The 21,737-nt window shown below is 36.6% G+C and overlaps 1 protein-coding gene across 2 annotated transcripts in view; it reads left to right on the top strand.

Annotated features, from left to right (window-relative positions):
• LOC150095456 (uncharacterized) overlaps positions 1-21,737 on the top strand; it is a 175,426-nt gene that overhangs the window by 100,296 nt on the left and 53,393 nt on the right. The window contains exon 1 of one of the 2 annotated variants that reach the window (XM_090410113.1): positions 3,316-4,219. The exons of the other annotated variant lie outside the window; for it this stretch is intronic. Within the exon in view, the coding sequence (XP_090266239.1) occupies positions 4,149-4,219 (71 nt within the window). The 5' untranslated portion in view covers positions 3,316-4,148. Of the gene's footprint in view, positions 1-3,315; positions 4,220-21,737 lie in introns of those variants that run through there. 2 annotated transcript variants of the gene reach the window in all.

The raw sequence follows: 21,737 nt of genomic DNA, 5'->3' as shown, positions 1-21,737 counted from the left end.
GATGGCAAATGATTCAGCTTCCCTTATAGTTTGATCTGTAAAGTTAGAGTGGGGGGGACCAGTTATCGATGTTAAAGTTAAAGTTGGAGGCTTCCCGATCAGCTGGCGAATAATCCTTTACCACTAACCTTTCAAGGACTTCCTAGAAGTAGAGCAGGTAGTTGGCATGCACGGAGCACAGTCCGATGCCACATTTGGACTGAAGATTGGCACCCCTTGTGTGTGAGCTATGTACACAAGTTTCTCACCCTAGCTGCATGTCCCTACTCTTTGTTTCCCCGAATCAACCACCCTACACATTAAAGTGAATAATTTAAATACTAACATTTTAACTGCGGATGCAAAAAAAACTCCCATAAAAACACAAAGGAATCTAAAAATATGAAAAATGGAGTAGAAACTGGCTCCCTAGTTGAATAATTATAGCAGTGTAATGGGTGTGCCCAGCAAGTCCATTACACAAACTGCATGTCATGTGAGAAGAAAGGGGTAACTGACACCAGAGATTATACTGTGAGGAGGAAATCACATCTACAAAAGCAGGGTGATGGGTTTCAAAGGGCGACGAAAGATATTTATCAACTCGTGGTGCAGTTAGCATTTCCTCATAAATAGGGAAGATATGCAGTTTAAGTGTTTAAGTAATTTAATAATATTTTAAACTAATATGTATTTGTAATCATCGCTCTCATTTTAGTCTTTCCAACTTATATCTGCCTTCCAAAACCCGATATGGGAATTATCTTCTGCTCCACAAGAATAGTCTTTAAACATTGCCATCATGGCAGACTTTTCTCATCAAAATATTTTAATAAAACTCATTTCCATCAATCTTATAAAACCTTTTAGTAACTTAAATGCTTCTATCATATCTCCTCTTCTCCGCCTATAAACCAAAAAACTCGAATCGACAGACTTAATCTGTCAATGTAGCGAACATTCATTACACCACTCACCAACTTGGTCATTCGCCTCTGAATCTTTTCTACCACTTTCTCATCTCCAAGGAATTCAGGCGACCAGAGCTGAGCAAATTAATCCAGATTTGGTCGTATCATTGCCTTATAAAGAGGAATAATAACTTCTTTATCTCTGCATGTTAGTGTGTTCTTCAATAACCAAGTAATCTTATAAGCTATCTTGAACACCTTAGCAATATGCTCTCTGAACTTCAACTCTCTATCATCTAACACTTCCAAGTCCCTAGCTTCATCAATCTCTTGTAGTACAGTTCTATCATTGTAGTACACGGCTTGTAACTTTTAAATCCAAAATGCATAACTTTTCCACATTTAACTGACATATCTTATCTTTTGCCTATATTTCCAGCCTATTTAAATCATCTTGTAAGCTCTCTACGTCATCTTAATTAATTATTGCGCTATCCAACTTTGCATCATCAGCAAACAACTGAAGAATAACTTGAATATCTCCCTTCATGCTATTTCCTATATTATTAATGTATAAATTAAACAATAACGGCCCAAGCAAAGAGCCTTGTGGTACACCACAGGTCACCTGCTTTATCCTGGATTCTTCTCCTCCATACACTACTTTTGGTATCTGTCCATGAGCCATTCTCTTATCCAACATCACCAGTTTTATATCCATCGACATTTGTTCTAATTTGAGTAGCAGAATTCCATGGGATATTCTGTCAAAAGCCTTAGCAAAATCGAACAGTATTATGTATAGTTATTCTCCTTGTCCAACTCGGCTGTCACTCTATTATAAAAAGTTAATAAATTACTAAGGCAAGCGCGACCTTTAATAAAACCATGCAGATCCCCATAAAATATCATATTCTAATCCACCCATTCCTGAATTCTCTTTTTCACCAATTTCTCCAATAATTTTACCACCACTCCCGAGGTGGTGAGTGGTCTGAAATTTTCTACCGTACTCTTAGAGCCTCCTTTATGCAAAGGAACTATTTTATCTTCCTTCCATTCCATATGGACCATATAAGAGCTCAAACTTAAATTGAATAGCCAAGTAAGAGGCATTGACAATTCCTTTGCACTTTCACGTAATACCCGAGCTGATATTCCATCCAAACCTACAGCAGTATTTGCATTTAATTTCTGTAATATCCTAAGTCAAGTACCTCTGATTCGTTCACTTAGATTCTCATATCAGTTATTGCTACACAAGATACAGAAATATCCTCACTCTGGTGACTTTTGAAAAGTGGTCACTCAATAACTTTACTATTACATCTGACTCATTCAGCTCGATATCACCAGCACCCACTAAGGTTATCCTTATAAAGTCATTCTTCCGTTTACTTGCCACGTAGCGAAAGAATTCTTTGGAATTTACTTTGACCTGTGTGACTAAGGTCTTCCCATAATCTGATTTAGCCTTCTTTACTATACTGATAGCCTTTCTAGCTTGAGGTTTGTACTACTCGTGAGTGTACACCTTTCCCCTTGTAAATTCTCCGCAACATTTTTTTTTTCCTTTTCAGATCACGCTGAATACTACTACTCATCCATCTACTGCTTACCTTATTTATCTTCCTGACATTTAAAATCAAAATTTTAAATATCAGTTAAAGTACAGTACAACCAAAATTGAGTTACTTAAAAAGTGGGACAACTCTGAAAATGAGTCTCGTATGGCACGTCAAGGGCAGGTTATTGCTTCCTTCAGATACCCGCTAATCATATCCCATGCGCTTCTAACATCTTTTCCCTGTAATATTATATGCCATAGGACAGCTGTATACTGCCTCAGAAGCTTATTATAATTACCTAAGGCGTAGTTCTGTGTGTGTCTATATATATATATATATATATATATATATATATATATATATATATCCCTTCTTAAGAAAGAAAACCAAAAATTTTGCAACCTGCCAAGTCAATACCGCATGATCAATCTCACCAATTGGAGATAACTTGGATACCTTACTTATGCATGTCTTCTGAACATATGACCAGATCCAATACTCTCGCACCACGAATCTCTTATATGCCATATCAAGTAATTATCTCTTAGAAGGTGTAAAATGACTTAGAAGTTGTTAAATGATATTCACTACATTTATTTATTTTATTTTTTATACAGAAAACGAGATAGTTATGTGATTTTCTATACTTTGAATTTTCTGTTGAATATTACATTTTTGAATATCGGGTTACTGATTTCAAAACTCATTGAAAGACTTTCACTTTCAGCGTATCATTATAAAAAAAAAAAGAAAAAAAAAGATGTGTTTGGATCAGTATCATCTGCGCAGTTTTTTAACTGCGCAGATGATACTGGTCTAAATTTAGCCCACTAACTATGCTTTGTTGGAACTAATGCATGTGTTTTATGTTTCATTTATTTGTTTTTATTATTTTTATACGGATTCATCGCCGAACTTGTTTTTATCTGCCCTTGGCGTGCCGTACGAGACTCGTTTTCAGAGTTGTCCCACTTTTTAAGTAACTCAATTTTGGTTGCAGTGTACTTTAACTGATATTTAAAATTTTGATTTTAAATGCCAGTTAGAATCACTAAGTTGTTTTTTTTTTCTAGTTCTCTTTTTTATTCTCTCTCCATGTGTATATGTAAATATCGTTTGTTAAAATTACTCTTTTGGATTCCTGTATTTGTATGTATAAAATATTAACTGTTACTGTGATCTTCATCATTATTACTTTGCAAAAATCTTAGAATTCATGTTGTTTTTAGTGGAATGGACAAGTTATATTTTGCATTTTTAATTCTGTATGCAGTGAACAGTTTCTCTGAAATTTTCGTTAGGTTTCCTTGCTTATCATGAAAAAATATAATTATTTTTTAGTAAAAATAAATAAAATATTTTTCTTTTATCATTACATTTCCAAGGTTGAACAAGCCATTAATTCTGATATATGATGCTCTGGGCCAGTTAAATTTAGGTATTATATGTTTCCTCGTTCCATTTTTATTACTCTTTGTAACTAATTTTTACTTAATCAGGACGCATTTTTCCGTGCAAGCATATAATAACAATAATATAGCAATTTTCGAAGTTAAAATTTCTGCGTAGCAGTCCATTTAAACATTGTCTGTAAAGCACTTATAGTGTAACTAGAAGCTTATTTGTATAGTTACACAGCATATACTTTTTGTAAGATTAACTACATCAGCACATTGTGTTTGGCTAATTTATGGCATGTACCATCCTTCACATATTACATGTAGCAGTCCAGTGGTGTCATTCTTTTCAGGCTAAATCACGGTAAGATGGACATTGAAAATTTCATATATATATATATATATATATATCATTTGTTCCGATTAAGGTAATCTATTTATTTATATATGAGAGATATGCTGTTAAATGTTTTTAATGATTTTATCTCTGGAAGTGAATATGATTAGTTTAAGCATATGATTTCAGAATAATAAAAGTGATTAGGATTTTATGAACTGGTCAAATTTAATTAATATGGTTAATTTAAAATTTTATCATCTTCATCATGTGGCAAAAGTTTTAGTTCATCATATGAATAATATTTAATAAGTATAAGTGGAATTTTTAGGGAAAAAATAGAGTTGCATCACATGCACAGTGATGTAGAGTTCCATAATTTCAAATCAGATTAAATAATTAAACTTGCATTTTAATATTGCATGTGGGAAAAAAAAAATAGCAGGTTTGGTTAAAATTTATGTTATAGTGAGTAACTAATGAGAGGAGAAGAGAGCATCACATTAAAGTTTTGACCATGTAACTCAGGCTTGTCATCTTATAAAGTATGCAAACTGGCCAGGGTCACTCTCATAATTTACAAACATTATTATTATTATTATCATTATCCTAATTTAAGAGCCCATGGAGTGAAAGCGTCATCTAGGGTGTTCCTTTTATGACAAAAGGAATATCCTAGATGTTCCTTTTGTCATACACAGGTCATCATACTGTGCATTCAAATTCTCTACAGATGCCATGCTCTGAGACATTGCATTCCAATCATTCACATCTCTAAATACAAAAAACCTTCTTCCACTTCCTTGCTCACACTCCTTATATAGCTTGAGGAAAAACCTCAATGCTAATCCTGTAATAACTCTTTACCAACTTGTACGTGTCTATCATACCCCCCCCTCCCTCTTCCTTTATCCACTAGGCTCTGCAAATTGCATTGTCTCAACCTTCCTTGCTATTCAGCATTCCAGAGATCAGAAACTATTTTAGTCAATTGCCTCTGGACTCTCTCCAACTTCTTCATTCTTTTGAAAATCAGATCTGTGCACAATAGTCCATATGTGGCCTAATCATATGAAACTAGAATTTCCTTACTTCTACAAATCAATGTCCTCTGCATCATTGCCAGAATTTGTTGTTGTACCCAAGATCTCTTATTTCCTGCTTCCCCATGAAGAGTAAATTCTACATCCAATCTTTGTTTTGCAAATTTTAAAACCTTACATTTCATGACATTGAACTGACATTCCTACTTCCATGTCCATTCACTCAGTCTATTCAAGTCTTCTTGTAAGACCATAACATCTTCTGTACTGCTCATAGTTTATCCCAACTTTGTATCATCTGCGAACAACTGAATATTACCAATCTTAATTTATATCATTAACATAAAGGTTAAAGAGCAGTGGCCCTAAAACAGAACCCTGAGGCACATTATTAATGACTTTTCTCTTCTGGTATATTGCACTCCTATCAGGGCTGGTCCGAGAGTATCTGATGCCCCTAGGCAAAGAAAATTTAGGTGCCCCCTATACATTGTCTTTCTATATATATATTGTCATACTCACACAATCACACGTACACCTACACATGTGGATATTTATAAAAATAATAAATAAAGAAATAGTGAAAGGCGAAAATAATGTAGGATCATCAGCGAGCACCAGGACGGCTTGACTTATTTCAGTTTTTATTATTAATCAAGGTTTTATTAATTTTTTTTTTGAAGGTTGTAATTTTTCCCAGAACTATGTAGCAAAATCTTGCATCCTGAAGTCTTAGCACCCCTAGGCAATTGCTTAGGTTCACCTAATGATAAAACCAGCCCTGACCCCCCATATACGACTTGTTACCTATCAGACAGCCAGTTAACATTAAGTTTACATAAATTCCCATATATCTCTTCCTCACTCATAATCGATCTCTCCTCCTTATTGTCCACTGCTCTGAAACTCTTCATGATGTCACATTCACAAGGATGAAAGATCTTTATGAATTGCTCATTAAATATCTCAGTTTCTGCAGCAGTTGTCTTTATACTGTTTTCTCCAGTCAGTGCCATCTTACAATAATCATTGTTTTTTTTTTTTTGGTGGTTTCTTATTGAAATACGTCCTTAGGATTTTTTTTTTTGGCTTCATTAGCTAACTGCTGCTCCTACTGAACTTTTCTACCTTTACTAACCAAGTCACCCTCTTTGCCTATTCTCTTTGTATTCCTGTTGGAATTGATTATTACCACTCATCTTATGTTGCCTTGATAATGTTCTTTTCTATGTATAGCATGCCTAATCTCTTCATTCATCCATTTCACATCTTCCTTATTTAATCTTATTTATTTCTGATCTTTGGAATTCATTTAGACATTGCTTCTACTAGATAGTTCTTGAATATCACCCAAGCAGTGATCTCCTTTCTAACCAACTCCTCATTCCGTTCTGTAGAATATAGGTGAAAAAGGTATGGAAGTGTTATAGCAAATTATTAATAGAATTTATGAGGGACAAGAATTACCAGAGGAGTTTAGAAAATCAATTTTTATCTCCATTCCAAAAAAGACGGGAGTTTTGGACTGTGACAATTTTAGAACGATAAGTCTTATAACTCACACAGCACAAATAAATACAACATAAAATAGAAAAAGAAATGAACGAGAAACAGTTTGAGTTCTGAACCAACAGAGGAACTAGAGACGCTGTAACTTGTCTAAGAATTATTGGGAGAAAACAGTAAACCATGGTGGAAAGTTGTTTTTGGGATTTCTAGACTTTGAAAAGGCATTTGATACAGTGAAACATAAAAGGCTTTTTGACATTCTAGAAAATATTGATATTAGCTCTTATGACTTGGAAATCTTAAAGAGATTATATTGGACACAAACAGCATCAGTATGTGTTAATGGAGAGGAAACAGGAGAATTCCTAGTGGAGAGAGGAGTTAGACAAGGATGCAAGTTATTACCATTATTGTTTAACCTTTATAGTGAACAAATGCTTAGAGAGGTACTTGAGGATGTAGAAGAAGGAATAAAAATAAATGGAAGAATCATTAATAACTTAAGATATGCAGATGATGTAGTGGTGATGGCAGAAAGTGAAAATGGATTACAACATTTTGTTCAAAGAATTGAAAACTCCTGTAAAGAATTCGGACTAAGGATTAACACAAAGAAGACCAAGATAATGATAATGGGCAGAAAAATAGGAGATAATAAAGATAAGATGTGAAGGAAAGATTTTAGAAGTGGAAAGATTTCAATATTTAGGTAGCTGGATCTCAGAGAAAGGAACTTCAGAGTTGGACATTAGAAATAGAATAGGCAAAGCTAAATCAGCATTTATGGAAATGAAGGGAATTTTAATAACAAGATTATTAAAATAGGTGTTAGAGTTGGAATAGTTAAAGCAACAGTTTGGAGTATTGCAAGCTATGGAAGTGAGTTATGGACACTCAGAAAGATAGATATGGAAAGAATTAATGCATTGGAATGTGGTGTTATAGAAAGATGGAAAAGATTAGTTATACAGAGAGAATATCAAATCAAGAAGTTTTAAGAAGAGTTGGGATGGAAAGAACACTGCTCAAGAATATTATGCAAAGAAAGACCAGATTTGCAGGACATCTTCTGAGAGGTTCTTCGGGACACCTGAAAAGAACTATATTACAAGGGAAAGTTGAGGGGGAGAGAAGACGTGGAAGACCAACTAGAGGGTGGTTCAATGACATCGTGAAATGGACTGGTTTAAGTCCATTTTGCTGCAACTCATCTGCTGCAACCCTCTTGCTAGAGGATGCTACCAGATGATGATGATCTGTCACACCTGTCTCATGGTTTGTCAATTTGTCGTAATGTAAACAGCAACAATCAGTCATTTTTTCCAGAGACATTGTTCAGAGGTCTCGCTTTGTCATTCAAAATGCTCAGTAACTGATCTAAGTTGGATTCTTTCTCTATTTGAAGTCTCATTTCATTGAACAAGAACACCAGAAACAGAAAATGAGCACATGAGGATTTTTTACTCATAGTCTAGCTTACAGTAGATGTAAAAGTGGAAATTGTTACATCATCCCATTGGTCACATGCACTGTATGCAGATATTTTGAAAATGACCCTTGTATTTGGAAAACTGCCATCTTTTCTTATATATGTTGTGTGCCTTAGAGATTTTTTGTATAGACTTCCTAGCAGGGAAGGGATGAACACATGGTCACAGAAGTGCAGGGATGGGACATCCCTGTGCTGCAGTAACAAATACTTGAGCTCATGGATAGTAAATTAAAGCTAGTAAAATATATAGAAATATAGAAAAGCTGTACAAGGACGTAGTAGAAGTTGTAATAATTATTTCACTGTTGAAGCACTATACAGTACTGTTAAAATTGGCTATTTTATATAATGGATGGCTATTTTATATAATGTAGCTTTTTTTTTTTTTTTATCCTGGAAAAAAAAGAGTATTTTCATGACTGGGTTATTTGTGTATAGAGACTAATGACGTTGGAAGTTTTTTTTTTTTTTTTTTTTTTTCTTTCCCACTTGGTTAGACTATAATAAATTTAGTTTAATCCTTTATCCAAGTGTAAGCAAACAAAGTTTGCTCCTGAAGTATCTTCAGGACTGAGACAACTCATGGTAAAGGTGGACCAAGCTCTATGACTCTTTGTCTTAGTATCTCCCATAATGCAAATGTCTGCATACATCCGTATACATGTCTGCAAGATGTGTTTTGCATTATGGGAGATACTAAGACAAGGAGTGATGAGAGCTTGGTCCACCTTTACCACGAGTTGCCTCAGTCCTGAAGATACTTAGGAGCAAACTTTGTTTGCTCCTAAGTATTTTCAGGATATAATAAACTAAATTTATTATAGACTAATGACTTCATATCAGTTGTCTTAGTATCCCATAATGCAACCTCACCTTTTAGATGTGTATAATACTATGCATTATGGGAAAGCACTGACATATAGAGATAAGGAGGTAATAGTACCATTGTATTATTATTATGTGACACCTCCAGGGAGTTCAAAGACTCATCAAGGGAGAGTGTGCCAACAGCATCAAATGATTAATCCCCTTCCAACTACTACTACTAACCGCGCTCAAACTTGCTTTACTGTTTGCATGAGCCAATAATAGCAGAGACTCTACCAATCGACCAACCTTTGCTAGTACTAATATTTGTGCACAAATCTGGTCACCAGGATTTCTTGGGTTCTCATCTCATCTTCCTTTTACCCTCTTTTACCTTGCAGTGTCAAGGGTTTATTAATCATCGGACCTCAAACTGTTCACAGGATAAGGTGGTCAGCCCTACCAATCAACCAACCTTTGCTAGTACTAATATTTGTGCACAAATCTGGTCACCAGGATTTGTGCACAAATCCTGGTGACCAGATTTGAGATGAGAACCTTTTACCTTGCAGTGTCAAGGGTTTATTAATCATCAGACCTCAAACCATTCACAGGATAAGGTGGTCAGCCCTACGTCCCAGTGTATCCTCTGTCCGAAGTAAAGTAGAATACCCTCCTTGATGAGTCCTTGGAGGTGTGATGCAAATATCTTTTCCTGTAAGTTTCATCTGGGCTGCATTCTTCAACCCGGTCTTCCTGCTGAACTTTTACTAACTACTTTTGCTAGTTGTAGTTCTTCTATCTTTACCAATACTCTTCCTGCACCTGTTCTGTTCTTTCTCTGTCCTCTCTGAAAATACAGTGTTATCCTTTACATTCTATTTATATAAAAATATCTTTGTCTGTCATTCAAGTCTCAGTAATGATTATAATTTTGGCCATGTCAAGTTAACCAGTGTCAGAACTCCTTATGATATTTTCTGATGCTTCTGATTTATATGCATGCGTTTTAATATCCCTTGCATCTTTTTAAGGTTCCTGTGCAAATACTCTACTGATTTTGCACATCCATTCTCTCTCTCTCTCTCGTAGATATGTATGTATGTATGTATGAGGGCTGTTCAATAAGTAATAAGACTAATTTTACTGTCGCAAAACCACTCATCACAGTATTAATTTCTGTGGAATAAAGAAATGTTGCTGTCTGTATTAACAAAAGAGGTTGATAGATGGTGTATATGGGCTGATGTGCCAGAGTGTCACGTGACTAAACGCAAGCTTGTTTCGGTGCGCCTACGAGCCGTGACCAGTTGTCGAAATGGAAGTGTCCTTGGAACAGCGTTATGCGATTAAATTTTGTGTGCGTTTGCAAAAATCGGCATCGGACACTTTTAACATGATATGCGAAGCTTTCCACGATGAAGCAATGTCGAGGGCAAGTGTTTTTCGCTGGCATAAAACTTTTAAGGAAGGAAGGCAAAATGTGGAAGAACTTGAATGTGAGGGAAGACCTTCAACATCCATCACAGAGACAATGATCAACACAGAAGCGATGATCATCAAGGAGGATCGCAGAATTACAGTACGCCAGCTGCATGTTGTCCTGAATATTTCTGTGGGAAGTGTTCACTCAATCATGGCTGAACATTTGGACTGAAACGTGTTTACGCCCGATGGATTCTCAAACTCTTGACACTGGAGCAAATGCAGCATCGAGTGGATGTGTGTACAGAATGGAAAGAAAGACTGGAACAAGAAGGCGACAACTTCTTAAAACACATCATTACAGCAGATGAAGCTTGGTTGTATCACTATGACCCTACAATGAAACAACAAAGCAGTGAATGGACGCATCTGTCTTCTCCTACCCCCAAGAAAGCAAAAACTAAAATCGGCTAGTGAAGTTATGACCATAATGTTTTTTGACTATGAAGGCATTGTTTACCAACACGCTGTAGAACCTGGGAATACTGTAAACGGCTCATGGTATGCGGATGTTTTACGGACAATGGTACAGCACGTCAAAAGGAAGCGTCCATTGCTGAAGAATAGCTTCTTATTGCACCACGATAATGCAAGGCCACATATTGCTGGTTGTGTAGTGGACGTTTTGCAGAAGAACAACATAGATATCCTACCACACCCTCCATACAGTCCTGATCTTGCACCGTGCGATTTCTGGTTGTTTCCTCAGCTCATGAAACCACTAAGAGGCCGCCATTTTGAAAGCAACAAAGCATTTGTAAAAGCTGTGGAGGCGGTTTTGAAAAGACTCTCAAAAAACGAACATGTGTTTAAGAAGTAGATGCAACGTTGTGACAAATGCATTGCATCTCACGGTAGTTACTTCGAAAAAGACCATGTAAATGATGACGATTAAAGGTAATCTGGTTTCTGTATAAATATAGTCTTATAACTTATTGCACAACGTACGTATGTATATAATCTCACCGAATCAAACTTTTTCCAAACATCTAAAAAATGCATGCATTCTCCACTTGCACAACCTACTGCAAACAGCTAATAAAAGTAAAATTAAGGGTGAGCTAAGATTTTCTTATTTTTGTGTCTTTTATTATTTTAGTACTATATTTATTATTTTTTTTTTACATAATTCATAAACGCTGTAGTGGTCTTATACTGGTCTCTCCTGCATGATGTCACTCCTGAAATTAAGCATTGGCAATCAAGTCTACATAGAATTGTGGATGGGAAGTTGTTCTTGCTAGGCTGTGCATAGATTATATTCATCCTATACATTATTTCCTGCTGAGGGTTGATAACCCATCTGTATGCTATCATTGTAACATTCATATCTGATATTTTGTTGGAGTGCCACCACTTTACTCAAAGCAGACAAGGTACATGAAGTTTTAACTCTTCTTATGATCAGTGTATAGTTATACTGATCATAAATGTATTTTATAATATGTTTACATAGCATTATTTTTACTTTATGAAACACTTTAAAATCCATTCAAAACCAACCATCTTTACAGATAGCCAACTAAGAGGTAATGATTGAGACATTATTATTATTATTATTATTTCGGGCGACTCCAGGAGTCCTTAGACTCATCGAGGGAAGCCCTAAGCATCATGTCCACACAACCATGCGATTACATTCTCACAGTATCTATCATACCTTGCCTTGAACTCGTTCACCGTCATAGCACCCACAACAGACTCTGGCAGCTTATTCCACTCATTTACCACTTTAAAAGTAAAGAACCCAGCTCTAACACCCCTGCTAGCCACACTCTTTCCCAGCTTCCATAGGTGTCCCCTAGTTCTCCCACCACCAGTCCTGATCTCAAAAATATCCTCTGAATTAATCCTATAGAATCCCTTTAGCAATTTGAATGTCTCAATCATATCTCCCCTCCTCCACCTATCAACTAGTTTCTGCAAGCCACAAATCTTCAACCTGGTTCATTCCATAGACCTGTTATCATCTTAGTCACTCGCCTCTGGATCCTCTCCACCTCCTCCCCATCAAGAAGGAACCGAGGTGACCAAATCTGGGCACAGTAGTCGAGATGAGGTCTTATCAAGGCTCGGTACAGAGATACAATAACTTGCTTGTCTCTGCTCGTCAAGGTATTTTTCAACAACCAAGTGAGTTGATGAGCTGATTTAGCTACTTTTGCAATGTGCCCCCTAAACTTCATCTCCCTATCCACCATCACTCCCAAGTCCCTGGCCTCATCAATCTCTTGGAGTACAATTCCACCAATGTGGTATACTGCTGCTAATCTTTTCACCCCAAAATGCATAACCTTACATTTTGTCACATTAAATTGACATCCATTCTCCTTAGCCCAGAACTCCAATCTATCTAAGTCATCCTGCAAGACTTTGATATCTTCTGCATTCACTATTGCCCTACCCAACTTTGCATCATCAGCGAACAAATGAATTGTTCCACTTAGATCCTTCCCTATATCGTTAATGAACAGATTAAACAGCAGTGGTCCAAGAACAGAACCCTGCGGCACACCACTACTCACAGGCCGTCTTTTGGACTCTACTCCTGAATAAACTACTCTTTGATATCTCTCCATCAACCACCCAGCTATCCATCTCACCAACCCTATATCCATTCCCATATGTTGTAGTTTACGGATTAGTATTCCATGTGGTATCCTGTCAAACGCCTTTGCCAGGTCCAGCAGTATCACTGTAAACCCATTTCCCTTATCCAGTTCTGCCATCACCTTGTTATAAAACTTGAGCAAGTTACTGAAGCATGATCTACCCTTCACAAAGCCATGCTGTCCCCTGTACAGTATCTCATTTTCATCAATCCATTCCTGTATTTTTCCCTTGACTACTTTCTCCAAGACCTTGACAACGACTCCTGATATGCTGATCGGTCGGTAATTTGCAACCGTAGTCTTGGATCCTCCGAAGGTGTGGAAAGAGGGGTCTTTCCACACCTTCGGGACTAAACCAGACCTGAGACTCAGATTAAACAACATGGTCAAGGGCACTGATAATTCCTTAGCCGCTTCACGCAAGACCCGTGCCAATATACCATCCAATCCCACAGATGTATTCACATTAAGGTTCTGTAATAGACTAGTCACCTCCACTTCATTCATCACTATTCCCGTATAAACTAATGGTTCCTTCATTTTTTCAATGTCACCACCTGGATGATATGCTTTTGCAAAGTGCACGCTCAGTAACTCCACTATATCGACTGATTCAGTGACCTCCTTACCATCGTCATTCCTTAAAATCATTTTGCCGTGTACAGTTTTTTTCTTGCTTGCAGCCTATTGAAAGAACTGTTTGGGATTCTCTTTTGCTTGCAAAGCTAGTTTCCTTTCATAATCCGCTTTTGCTTTTTTTACCGCACTCGTTACCTTTCTGGCCTGCACTTTATACCGTTCGTGTGCCTGCAGGTCGCCCCTTTCTTTAAATTCCCTCCACAGTTGTTTCTTTTTTTGCAGCTCAAGCTTAATGGTGTTATTCATCCATTTAACCCCTACTTGTTTTACTATTCGGACCCTAGGTATACAATCAGCCATGACCTCCTGTAAATGCTCCTTGACCACTTCCCATGCTCTATCGACGTCCAGCCCTTGCAGTTGTACATGCCATGGCACTGATCCAAGCAATCTCCTAAGCTTGTCATACTTGCCAGCACGGTAATTCCACATATACCCTGTCTTAATCGAAAATTCCACACCTTTAGCCACCTCCCAGGTCAAGATCTTATGATCACTCTCACCAATAGGTGGCAACATGGTCATATTCATTACAGTCAAATTCTCAGATGCTATTACCAGGTCTAGCACTCTCACACCCCTAGTATTTTCAATTACATGCTGTCTCAGATAGTTATCCCTTAATAATTGAATAAAATCCTTTTCCTTCCTCACATGTGTCCTCTCCTCCTTCCAATCAATGTTACCATAGTTGAAATCCCCCATAATAATTACCTTCCTTCCACTCATTTCATCAATTTCCCTATGCATACTATCTCCACCATCTATTCCATCACCTGGTCTATAGCAGCACCCAACTGTATATTTTATTCTGCCAGTCTCAATCTCACACCAAATAGCCTCAAATGAGCTCCTTTCACTATCCTGCGATACAACTTCAATTCTCCTTGGCTGCAGTTCATCAGCTATCATCAGTAAAACCCCTCCCCCCATTTTATTCTCTCTGTCCCTCCTAAACACACTATGACCTACACATTCTATCCCACATTCATGAGTTAGTGAGAGCAAATTGATGGACAATGAGAGGTCATTCTGGACGCTCTCTGAGGATCATGAGTAAGAAAGTGAGAAGTAAATTTTTAGCTTTTTTGCTAAAAATATATGTAATGTATTAGCTCAGTATATGTAATTACTAGAGTGGGTGGTGTGTACATGAGTATGTTCTAAGTATTATAAGATGTTGCAATCTGTAAGGAGTTGAGCTTCATTGAATGAGTCTTATGACTATGGTGGAGGTTTGACAGTGATAACAGTACTGTTAATAGGAAATATTGGCTTATGACTGCTATAATGATATTTAGAGATTTTCTTTAGAAGAATAGAAGGGAAAGTTCTGTTTCTGAAATGTTTGTTTCACTTTTAGCATAATGTTTTGGGAAGGATTGTATACTTCTGGATGTTATTAAATATCATTATAGGATAGAATAACTAATAATTTAATTTGAAAGCGAATATTATATTGTATATAATACAATATAATATTATATTATTCTGTGCCTACTGTAGAAAGAAATGGGGATTGGTTTTTTTTTTCTTTTTTCAAAATGATATGACATAACAGCAAAAACAAAGTTGGGTCAATTTAGTTTTGTCGCTGTCTTCCAGAAGTAGCTCTCCAGTTCCTCTAAGTTAAGCACTTTACTAGTATAAGGATGATGTGATATATATTTTTTTTCTTATTATTGTTTTATATCCATCCTGCACCTGAGAGGCTGCAATGCATGTAGCAAATAAATGCAGGGATGAAGAAAAAAAAAATTTGTTGCTATTCTTGATGAGCTTTATAGTGTTTGGGATATAATTCATAGGTGAAGGATGTTCCACAAAACTGAGTAGATGGAGTGAAAGATGAATAGCAATAGCAGATTCATTGAGTTAGAAATTCAAGTGTAAAGGGATGTTGGATAGTAGGTTTAACAGAAATGCAGGGCATATTTACATTACTTCTGCTGAACACACCTATGGAAATACCTGTAGAATACGCACAAGCCAGAAAAGTGTGTGAGTGCATAGATTTGCAAATTGCCATTGGACAACAACAAGAATTTTTAGAGAGGATTTTGGTTCTCCACTGCAAATATCAGAGTAGTATTCCAAGGTAGGATGGATTTGGGTTTTGTTCAGTTAATAGCTAGACAGATGAAAGATTTTCTCAAGTGTAAAAGGATGCTAATTTTTTTGGATGCTGAAGATGTTATAAAAGTGTGTTTGTGCCAGAAAAGTCAAGGGATAAGTGTTATTCTGAAAGAGAATCTGGTTAAGCTGAGCACTGTCAAAGTTTAGAGGAGAAGAATTTAAGCCATTTTTTTGAATAAAGATAAAATTGTGTTTTAGAAGCACTGAAGCCTGCCTTTACCAAACCATTTTTCATTCACTATTATCAAATTGAAGGATGGTCAGAGTTTAGGGTATTGATTGTAGATGATGCTTAAGGTTGAGATGACTGAGCACTGGCAGGTTTGTCGTGTGAATAGTGGGATGGAGAGTGCTATAATCAGCAAACCAATGGACAGTTTGAGGTCAGTGAGTGCAAGTTATTTATGTAAATGAAGAAGATGATGATGAGTCAAATAAAGCAGAGAATCCAAAGAGAGAACACCCTCTCCTGTAACAGTGAATGATCTACAAGAAAGCTGGCAGTCTGATTACAAAAGTAATGAAGGTCATTAATGGCTAGCTTCTTCACAACTTGGAAATCTCTCAGTTAATTTGTGATCATATGTATGGATTTTGCCACACGTGTTCTACAATGGATCTACTCAGTAATTTGTCCTGCCTTTGGAAGCCATGGAAATATTTGGAGAAGAAACTTGTGTGATTGCTCTTGATATTTCCAAATCACTTATTTAGACCATCATTGCTAATTTCCTCTCTGGTTGTTCATCACATGTCATGGTGGATAGTTTACTCTCACCCGATTTCTTTATCAATGACCCTGCTCACTAACCTTAAATCCTATCTGTAGTTTTGATGATGATATGCCAGCCTGGTTGGCCAAATGATTAGTGTATGCACTTTCCAGCCAAAAGGCTGCGGGTTCAAATCTACAAGTTGGTAAGGGGTTGTTATAGGATCAATGGTGGAGAAGTTCTACAGAGAATAGTGGGAGATCAGGGGAGAACCAGAGGTCATCCCTGGAAACTGTATAAAGAGGGTGTGAGTAGGGGAGTGAGAGGCAGGTTTTTTTTCGTGCAGAGTTGTGAGTGATTGGAATGCCCTGCCTGAGAGTGTGGTGTCTGCAAGGAATTTGAATGTGTTTAAGACACAGTGTGATGAGATGTGTGTGAGATAAAAGGACCTCCTAGATGAGTCTTTGACTCCATGAGGTCTTGTTTAATAATAATAATAATAATCTGACTGTGGGCATGGATGTTTGTGATTGTCTTTGAAAATACTAGTGGTGGGGCAAGTAGAGTTGTCGTCAAGGTGTTAGAGTGACTAGTGAGGACTAGGATTCAGAACTTGGTTGACAGCAGCAGAATTCTCTTTGGATGCATGAGTTTTCTAAAGGAAGATCATATTTTAGCAATCTGCTTACCTTGTTATAACAGCGTGAAAAATGCATTGGACAAGGGGAGATGAGTATACAGTAGTATATTTAGATTTTGCAAAAGCCTCTGATAGATTGCCACATGACAAGCTGGTAATTAAACTGGAACAGATGGAGTTTGGTAGTAGATTAGAGCATTGAATTGAAGATTGACTGTCTGATGGGTATGAGCAAGTTGTGTATGGGGGAGCTATATTCTGGAAGAGGATAGTCACTAGTGGTTTGTTCCAAGTACCTGTTTTGGAGCTGTTGTTTAATTTGTATGTAAATGATATTGGGAAGTGCTTGAATTTGACATACAGTTGTTCACAGATGATGTGCAAAGTTAGGAAATGCTATAATGAGTAGAATGGATGTTGTGGCCTTGCAAGAAGACTTGCACTTCCACTCCAGTATTACTTTTTGTCTGTGACGTGTTGGTGAACTAATAATGACAATCAGCCTGTTGGAGAGGAATATTTGTTTAGATTGTCTACTGTCTAGACCAGCAGTTCCCAACTTATTTTAACTGCAGAACCCTTTTAATCTTGATAAAAAAAATTTGGAACTTGACAGTCTTTACTGATTATAAATAAAACAACAAATCAAAAATAATTCCTTAAAAAAACAAACAAAAAAAAAACAGATTCATAATGGAAAAGCAAATATTATTAATTCGAACTGGTAATTAATAGGAAGGATTAAACTTCTTTACTTTCAATATTCTGTCAAACTTTGGTTTAACTGTGGACAGCTGAATTCTCATATCAGGAGTAGCATCCAACTTACTTCTGTATTTTATTTTTGTTGCAGTCTAGAGTGAAAATCCATTTTTGCACAAATATGCGCTACTAAACAGCAACAAACAATGATTTGTCTTTTGAATAAATTTTGATATTCTTCTTTGAAGTCATGCCAAAACTGGTTTGGCGAAACTTTGTTAAATTTAATTTTTATTTGGCTGTTTGATGTGAGGACGATGAAATTTTCATATTCTGAAGTAGATTGTAAGTCCAGTATTGTAACTTTTGTAATAATGATTGCAATTTTTTTTTTGTGTTGAAAATATTTGCATTTTTACATATACTATTAATTAAAGCTCAAAAAATTAATTTTATCAGTGGAACCCTAGTGTTCTGCAGAACGCAAGTTGGGAGCCACTGGTCTAGACCATACAGTCAGTTAAATTCGTGCAAGTGGTGATGGATTTTTGTAGATACTTGGATTTAAGTGAATTAATTTAGTGCATGCACTGAGTGCAGAGAAAGATGATGGGAAAACATCAAAAGGGATATGGAAGAAGTTGAAGTGGAAAGGAGGAATGCTCAAGATGGAAATCAGTTGAAAACAATTGTCCGAGTCACAGACCCCAGGACTGTCTGGAACTAAAATATTGGATAGAAGAAGAAGACTGAATGCATACTATGACTTAAATGCATTCCCAGATACACAGGGAATGCATTTAAGTCATAGTATGATGAGCTGTGTATCTGAAATTAGGATATCTTGCTATGAATATCCTACTTTCAGATATTATTATTATCATCATCATCATCATCAGACCTCCATGATTTCATGGAGGTCTGATGATGATGATGATGATAATGCAAAGCACACATCCTTTCAGACATGTATGTTGCTGTGTTGTGCATTATGGGAAGACTCACTACTGAGACCTGTTTTGACTTTATTGAGGTATCATCATTGGGAGACACACCCAGAAGGATGTCAAGGTTGAATGCAGAATTCATATCTTTTTCATATACGTGCAGAAAAAAGGTGTATGACCTTATTAAAATACTCTGGATTAGAGACAGTTGTAGAATTTGTTTTTTTTCACTTGGTTACAAAGTAAAACATGCTTGCCAATTATATTCTTGTTTAATCCTTTACTGAAGTGCAAGCAAAGTTTTCATGTTAAGTATCTTCACAAGTAGGCTTCTTGTATAAAGAGACTGTTGCCTTCACATTGGTTTATTTTGTAACCAAGTAGGAAAAAACCTTCTTCAACTATCTCTGATACAACAATTAATCTAAGAAAACATTTAGTAAATAAAAAAAAAAAAAAAAAAAAACTGTCATTCTTAGAGAAGCTCTGTAACATGTCTTTACTCAAGATAGCCTCAAACTAGCATACTATATTGTCTTCAGTCTTTATATTTGGCTGGCACTTATTCCAATGCATGCAAGCATCCAGTGCATGTATTCCAAAAAAAAAAAAACAGAGAGATGTGTTCTGTCAAACTGATAACCAGCAATGGAGACAGTCAACTCCTCACTATCTAGAGGCCTTCCTATCAGCTAATCATTGATTATCAGTATGGATTCTCCCACCCTAGATCTGTGGCAGATCATTTCTCATCACCCACAGCTGAACACATTTCATGAAAAGGTTTGAACAAAAATGTGCTGTTGCTAGTTCTGTAGTACTTGATAGTTTCTGGCATTGTGGTCTGTTTAGTAAATTTCGATCCTTCACTCTTTCTTCTACCCTTTGTAATTGGGTAGCCAGCTTCCTTTCTTGATTGTTCTCATTGTACACAATCAGTGGTGCACCCAGAGGGGGGGCCAAGGGGCCCGGGCACCCCCCAAAGAAAAGGAAAAAACACTAGAAAAATTTCCAAAAATCTTTTCCTAATTAAAATTCACTTTTTTTATTTATGTTGTGTGCTACTTATGAATTAGCAATCACTGCAGATGCTCAGTTATAGGTCGTATGTGATGTGTAGTGTGTATTCGCAAAATGTCTACTCAACTCGCCCCCCCCAAAGGTTAACTCCTGAGCGCTCGGCCCCCTCCAAGATTAAATACTGAGTGCGCCACTGTACACAATGGTGGTGGAGGATTGCCACTGGACTTTGTTCTGTCATCTATCCTCTTATACATAAATGACCTCTCCTTGACCAATAATCTTACAGTTTTGCAAATAGTGATTTCCATATACCATTCTCCAAAGGGATGAAGATAACTGGTCACCTTTAATGTGTCCAGATGTAGTATATTGCCTTCTTTCTCACACAAAAAGAGCTCATCTCACCTTCAGTTATACACAGATTACCAGACAAGATTTCTCTCCCCCCCCCACACACATTTCACTGACATTTACCCTAGCTACTCCTGATGTTGATACATCACATCCAGAACTTCCTCAGCTTTCAAAAAAAAAAAAAAAAGAAGAAGCAAACTAGGTATTCGTTTCCATTCAAAATGGTGCTTTTCACCCATTTAGTTACTCTGTACAAATTCCAAATCTGCCCATCCTTAGAACTGTTTATGGGTTTGGGATGGGTCATCTAAAAATTCTTGATTCCTTTTAGAAGAAAGCAATTTGGCTGATAGATGATGCTTTCCCTCACTGACTATCTTCAACCACAACAGGTAGTTTGTTTCTGTTCTGTGTGCTATAGGTACTTCCATAGATACTTCTCCATCAGACTGGCCCATCATTCCTCTGCTTCTGGTGGACTTGTTAAAACATCTATTTAGTCTAAGAGCAAGTGCATCAAACCTGCTTTTGCTCATCCTGTTTTATTCTGTCTACGTCTGCTTTCTGGAATAGCTTACTTCATGAAGTGAAGTAGGCTATTCAACAACTACAAATTTCAGCTTTTCAAGAAAAATAACGAAATAACAATAGGTTTCTTGTTTTCCAAACCTTTCTTCATCTTACACACACACACACACAGTAGGATGAAGTGTAGGATGAAGGCAAGGTGTAATAGTGATACAAAAAAGTATCAAAACACTGAGATTTTGGCTACAAAGAACTGTGGATTTTGTTAGGTAGAATAAGATAATATTAAAATGCATAAATTGTTGAAGGCTTTTTCTCAAGGTAAGAACAAGGGTAAAGACCAGGTCTATCATTGGAAGATAAGTTGAGCCAGACAAGCATTCATTCTCTTTTTTGTAAAGAGAATGAATTCTCTTCAGAAAAGACATGGAGACCTTCCAGGTAGAAATTGATAATTTCTTTATGCTAGATAGTGAAAAAATAAGTCATTGAGAGAGAGAGTCATTAAATCAGTCAACGTGTTCTCTTTTGAATAGATTATTTATAGATTTTGCAAAGCAGAAGCTATGAAAATCATGATATATGCACCATCACAGTCTGGTATAGTTGTTACCTTTTATAATGTAAGGTCTTATTTTACTAAATGCAGAAAGCAGTCTTTTGCTTTGTCTTCCATAACAATTCCTGTTCACATCAGTTCACTTATGTGTATATCCAGCTGTATTCCTAAGTATGGATGTTTTGGTCTTTCTATTGGATCATTTAACTTTTGCTCTGCATAGCACATATTGAGAACTCAGATAGAAAGATGTCGGTTATTGCCATCTGCAGGTGAATGAAACGAATGAGACCTCTTCACTTAAGAGATGCTGTTTGGAGATATTCTTCAATAACTTCAACAGTAACCAGCTCATA

This window comes from Typopeltis vanoorti, chromosome 20 (genome assembly GCF_054136105.1).
Source record: "Typopeltis vanoorti isolate ZY-2024b chromosome 20, IOZ_Tvanoo_1.0, whole genome shotgun sequence".
NCBI lineage: Eukaryota > Metazoa > Arthropoda > Arachnida > Uropygi > Thelyphonidae > Typopeltis > Typopeltis vanoorti.
This window is presented reverse-complemented; position numbering and strand designations above follow the sequence as displayed.